The following is a 6,469-nucleotide window of genomic DNA, read 5'->3' on the forward strand; positions in this document are numbered from 1 at the left end:
TTGTGTAAGATCCAGGTTTAAAGGTTAATTAAATATTTTATATAAATTAAATATACTCTCATACCTTACTTATGTTGATAGTTCATCACTGAAGTCCGCCGGGTCACTTAAGTAGAGAGGAGTTGAATGTAGCGCATATACACTGCTGGCTAAGAAGTATCGTTTCATTTAATAATGTCGCGGTGATTTAAAACCCCAATATGGTGTATTGAGCAAATCAATAAATTCGCTGAATGCAGCATTTTATACTGCGAATTTTGACACGTCATTTTTTGCTGTGCAATCTCGTTGAGAAAAGTTACAAGCATTTCAATGGTATCAAAAGAGTCGGATTTCAAAAGAAAACGTAGCATCTATATAAACTGGCCTAAAAAAACCTTATAATTTTTCACTGAAGTCCGCCGGGTCACTTAAGTAGAGAGGAGTTGAATGTAGCGCATATACACTGCTGGCTAAGAAGTATCGTTTCATTTAATAATGTCGCGGTGATTTAAAACCCCAATATGGTGTATTGAGCAAATCAATAAATTCGCTGAATGCAGCATTTTATACTGCGAATTTTGACACGTCATTTTTTTTTTGCTGTGCAATCTCGTTGAGAAAAGTTACAAGCATTTCAATGGTATCAAAAGAGTCGGATTTCAAAAGAAAACGTAGCATCTATATAAACTGGCCTAAAAAACCTTATAATTTTTCACTGAAGTCCGCCGGGTCACTTAAGTAGAGAGGAGTTGAATGTAGCGCATATACACTGCTGGCTAAGAAGTATCGTTTCATTTAATAATGTCGCGGTGATTTAAAACCCCAATATGGTGTATTGAGCAAATCAATAAATTCGCTGAATGCAGCATTTTATACTGCGAATTTTGACACGTCATTTTTTTGCTGTGCAATCTCGTTGAGAAAAGTTACAAGCATTTCAATGGTATCAAAAGAGTCGGATTTCAAAAGAAAACGTAGCATCTATATAAACTGGCCTAAAAAAACCTTATAATTTTTCACAAGGTCATATCTTAAAATCCTCTCCATAAAAATGAACAAAAATTGCACACAGGATTACTTCAATACTCTACTCTAAACACTGGTCAGTAACCAAACAGTTGTCCAACTGACACAACAGCAAAATGCCCTGGCATGGACCACCTTCCTGGACCACATTCACAGCCCAACAGATTTCTTTTGCTGGGTTCTAATTATTCGCCTGTACATGAAAAAAAATTACACACAGGATTACTTCTATATTCTACTCTAAACACATGTCAGTAACCAAGCAGTTGTCCAACTGACACAACAGTAAAATGCACTGACACGGAACAGCTTCCGGGACCACATTCACATTCACTGCCAATTCTCCCAGTCCTCCTCGTCTGCTTCCTGTCGGAGCTCTCTGAGAGCAAAACAGAAATAGAAGACACATAAAAGAAGCGATTTGGATGGCCCAACACACTCAACCGGGATGAAGGAAATCACTTCCTGCCGCACATCTATGACCAACTCCTAAAACCTTCCTGCCGCACATCTATGACCAACTCCTCCTTCGGAGGCGAAGGAGCGTTCCGATTTCAATGAAAACCACCTAAAACAGCGCCACCAACGTCACGCTCCGACAGGGAGCAGACGAGGAGGACTGGGAGAATTGGTCAGTCGATTTGAGAAACACGAAACGTCATTGTTAGGTATGTTTAACATCATTTTACCTAATAATCAATTGGATTTGTTAACATGAAATTTTTTTAAATGATATCTATTGACAATCCTGATGAACTTGTTTAAGAAGCTGTGAATAGAATAATCATTATGCTACCCGCCCAAAGTAATTTCTCCTTCCTAGTGATTTATCATTTTGGAACAACTGCTGATTAAAATTTGGCATGTGCAGGGAAGGGGAAATTTTGGCAGGCCGAGAGGGGCAAGCGATTTTTGGCAGGCCGAGAGGGCGGGCAGGCATTTTTGGCAGGCTATTTGGAAATTCCTCCGGGCTCATGATTATTATTGCACCGTCCCTGATGAGTGTTATCTGATTCGCGGGTCATCGAACATCACGAATTCTACTGTTCACTTAACAATTTGTTTGTTCGCCTATTACTGGTGAAGTAGGATATAAACTGCGGGTTGAACTGGCTGCTGAAATAATGGCTCTAACATTATACCACTTTCCGCCGTCGTTTTATTCACAGAGGGTAAGTATATTTCAGGGCACGGTGTACCCCACCGTGTATTTTAAATTAACACCATCGAATATAAAAACTAGTATTTCTATTAGTTACATTACATTTCAAGGTCGTTACATTAAGTTTTACTCAAGGTTTTAAGGAAGCACACCACTAAGACAATGGCGCCATTTGTGCAACCCTACTGAGTTCCGGAAAAATATGGGTTGCTCTTTGGACTAATAATCAGCGAGAGAAGCGAATTAAAGCTTATAAAAAAGTATAAAGCTAAGTTGAATAGCCAAAATAGGTCCGCGAATTAAAAAGTCGGCAGAAACAGGTTTGCAGTCTCGAGAGTATGTCAAAAACAATGAGGACACTGTTTACTGGCTCTAACCGGGAAAACGAAGTGGAAGATTACCCATACATTGAAACATATGTTAAACTTCCATCGATTTGCAATCGACTAGTTATCATAAAATATCTCAAAAAGCGCCAAACTTCAAACGAGCAAAGAAAACTGGATTTTTTACACATATTTCAATGGGGACGATTATTTAGCAGTCAAGTTAGCTCAATCGATAAAGCGTTCGACTATGGTGCGAGAGGTTACGGGTTCGAACCCTGGCGGTGGTACGGTATGCTCTCGTGAAAAATTGAGTTAGCTTGACATTCACCTGGACAAGGAACTTACTTCACCTGGACAAGAAACTTGCTCATTGTCTCATTGTAACCTGTACGAAACTCGGGGAGCTGATCCTGGTTGCGATGGTCATAGTTATGTGGAATGTCTAGGGTGTGCACTCTTGAAGCTGTAAAGTCCATGTGTTACTGTTAAATGGTTTATGGAATGATGTGGGGCCGTAATGACAACCTGTAAAGTGTGCTGAGGCTTGTGGATCAACGTCTAGGCGTTGTACCTGTGCGTAGCACACTATAAATCACTGCACATTTTCTGCACTGATCCTTTTTATTGACAGATGTGTTGTTTTATAAACCAGACTCCATCCAGTAAGTCGGCAGACGAAATGTAATTCTTTGGGATGGAGGAGTACTGTCATATACTCAAAATCTCCTTCGTCACTTTATTGGCTATACAAACTTGTTCAAATGTACCTCTTTTGAAGCACAACGACGAACAACACATGAGAGTCTACTATCTCTCTTCATATTCTGCCAAGAGCAAGCTCAATTGCTTTCACCTAATATACTCACAATCTATAATAGATAATTCTGTCACATTCAGCTTATTTTAGAATTGGGAATTTCCAGTTAACATTAGACTTAACATTGTACTTAGATGAGCAATCTGGGAATTCCCAAGATTAATTTATAAACATTATCTTTTCTCATTACATCACTTCCTGGGGTTTTCCCAACATGATGTCATATTCATTTTACAATCTCAAGGGATTTTTCCAATATCCAAAATTAGATATGATTAAATTTGTTTTGTTCAACTTGATGAATGAGAGGAAATTCCCCCAAATTGTCATCACTCTTGAAATTAACTCTAATGTTGTAAACAAAGATAAATCATCAGATTAAATTAATCAGGGCACATCACAATATGACATTGTTGCCATGATCTCTTTCATTCCTTTCTAAAAAGCGAACTTGCAATTGAATACCTTTTCTTGTTGTAGTCTAGCTTTGCGTTCAACCACAGCATTAGACCAATTGGGTTTATGTTCTATACGATTGTGAAGATTATCATTCATCCAGGTAATAACAACTATGAACTTGAGATTATAATCTGATCTACTGGACTTACGTTTTGATGAGTGGCAATATTTCACATCCTATCTCGGATACATCATCAGGCCCACTGATGTTATCGCGGAAAAGTTCGTTGACCTGTGATGCGGATGTTGTGTCACAGGTCAAGATGTCAAACGAGTGATTGGTGTTGCACCAATCACTCGTTTGATAACAAAGGACGTCAAGATATTAATTAGATCGCAAAAGTAGATGGTTTGAGAGAGGTGTCAAGGAAGCGATTTATGTAAAACGGGAGGAGCCTTCACTCAACAAGGGAGGCGGCTTACGACACAACTTGGCAGGGGCTTATTGTTCAGCGATCAAGAAGATCCCCTAGAGGTCAGCTCATCTTGACCTGTGACACAACATCCGCATCACAGGTCAACGAACTTTTCCCGCGATAACATCAGTGGGCCTGATGATGCATCCGAGATAGGATGTGAAATATTGCCACTCATCAAAACGTAAGTCCAGTAGATCAGATTATAATCTCAAGTTCATTTATGTTCTATAAGCAAAAATTTAGCTGAAAGTGCTCAAGCTCAAACGGATAGAGGTTACAACTTGGTAAAACAATTCTATAGACTCCCGGTACTAGATCCCACTATTGGGTTTTGTTTTTTGATCATGCTGGTATAAATGCTTCACTTTCCTTTATATCCCAGGCTTTTATGGCCCTTGAAGAAAAGGACGTGTCCTACCACAGACACGATGTCAATGTCCAATCCGGCGAAGGCATCGAGCCATGGTACATGCGCATACAACCCAATGGAACTGTACCTGCACTTAAACACGGCGAAATAATGAAAACAGACTCCAAAGATATCATCCAATATTTAGACGAGATTGCACCAGACGGTAAGAATCTGCATCCGGGATGCCGACTCATTATGGTGTACCCCAGGGTTCGGTCATTGGTCTGATACATTAATTTATTACACGAGCAGGACATAGGCCAAAGTACCGACAACAACGTTTATGATGATGACATTCGGATCTATACAATTTAATCAAAATTGTCCAGTTTGTGCAGACAGAAATAGTACTAAATCCTTCAAATCGAACTGGCCACAGAACGCCTCGGGAAAGTTCCCGATGGATCTCTGGTCTTAATTTCGAGAAGTTAACAAGAATGGTGTTAAATGTGTAAGGGAACTATAATCTGAAGGTTCAATAGAAGGAGTAATATGAGCTGAAGCACATTACTATAGGCCGATTAGGTGGTTGCAAAAATGCCTAACATTATTTGTTTTTATTTCCAGCACCCAAGTTCTATCCCGATGCAAGCACTCCCGGAGGTGATCGAGTAGCATACCTAACGGATCTAATGCAAAACATACCTATATATTTGATCACGTTCGGTTCTGCATGCTATCGTCATCATACTAATGACTGCACCATGCCGAAAACGATTAACTTGGAATCGTCAAAAAGTAAGACACATCTCAAATTTTCTGATCTTACGTATGAAATTTTGTTTTGTTTTTTATTATAAAAAGGTGCCCAAATAGAAGATTCAATAAACGATTAAAAGTTTTGATTTCAATCAATTTCACACCTTTACTAAACTTTTTAAAAGTGTAACGGAAGTGATGAAACAGATTATGTTTAAAGAATAGAGTACTAAAGTTTTGTTTTTAGCCGCTGCCGTGCATTTATTGTCTCAGATAACACGGGCGACGTCATTATTTTAAGTAATACGCCAAAAGTAATGGTGTTATAATTATGAGACGATAAATGCACGGCAGCGTCTAATATACCTTTATTCTCATTCTTTTAAGAACACATCAATTTAAATAAAAATATTAATCATAAGTATAAATAAAAATCATAAGTACATGTATACCGAATTTTAATCAAATTAAATCCTACATTTTACAAGGAATTACGGTACCTAGGACTTAGAATCGATCAGTCCCGTTGTTGGTATGAGCTTCCGATTGGTATGGCGGGTACGCGATTCGCGTCGATGCCCACGCGCCGAACCGTGTTATACCGTGTCATATCCCACGGCTAAGAACCAATTATTTTATCTTTGCCCACCCCCCGGCCAACTGACCATGATCCGCCAATGCAGTGGACATTGTATTGTGTTTTGTAGTTTATATAGCGTCGGGGCCGGGGGGGCAGATATCCACAGATGGCAAATACCGTCACCCTGCTAATTTTCAGTAGCGTTGGGGGTGGGGGTGGGGGTGAGAGATTCCACTCCCAGATGGCCTCTACCGTCGCCCTACCAATATTCATTTTTGCCTGGTATTATAACACATTGGGCTAAAAGATTCCGCACCCAATTTTCCCGATAAAGCCGGGTTGAAATGGTGCACACACTGGGATTATTTTATTTTTGCGACCCAGAGCAAAAACCAGTTAATGTGGAATGGCACCAAATCTTAATCTACTTTATTGTTTACGTTTTATGGAGGACTTAATCTATTTTATTTTTACGCAGGTATGGTGGATAAAAGAGATTTGCAAATCCGCAAATTAGCTGACGAGAATCCCGATTTACGAGAGCGCTACCTATCCAAACTAAAAGTGGGGCATGACTGATTGCA

General features: G+C 39.4%; 2 protein-coding genes across 2 annotated transcripts in view; both read left to right on the forward strand.

The window, feature by feature from the left end:
- The first annotated feature begins 2,092 nt into the window (after positions 1-2,092).
- Positions 2,093-6,469, forward strand: part of LOC140135537 (ganglioside-induced differentiation-associated protein 1-like) — a 30,828-nt gene continuing 26,451 nt past the window's right edge. The window contains exon 1 of the mRNA XM_072157075.1: positions 2,093-2,131. The gene's annotated coding sequence lies outside the window, so the exon portion shown is untranslated. The remainder of the gene's footprint in view (positions 2,132-6,469) is intronic.
- LOC140172418 (ganglioside-induced differentiation-associated protein 1-like) overlaps positions 2,133-6,469 on the forward strand; it is a 5,838-nt gene continuing 1,501 nt past the window's right edge. Inside the window, exons 1-4 of the mRNA XM_072195566.1 lie at positions 2,133-2,180; positions 4,577-4,769; positions 5,174-5,344; positions 6,364-6,454. Of these exons, the coding sequence (XP_072051667.1) occupies positions 2,133-2,180; positions 4,577-4,769; positions 5,174-5,344; positions 6,364-6,454 (503 nt within the window). The remainder of the gene's footprint in view (positions 2,181-4,576; positions 4,770-5,173; positions 5,345-6,363; positions 6,455-6,469) is intronic.

Source organism: Amphiura filiformis, chromosome 16 (genome assembly GCF_039555335.1).
Source record: "Amphiura filiformis chromosome 16, Afil_fr2py, whole genome shotgun sequence".
Lineage (NCBI taxonomy): Eukaryota > Metazoa > Echinodermata > Ophiuroidea > Amphilepidida > Amphiuridae > Amphiura > Amphiura filiformis.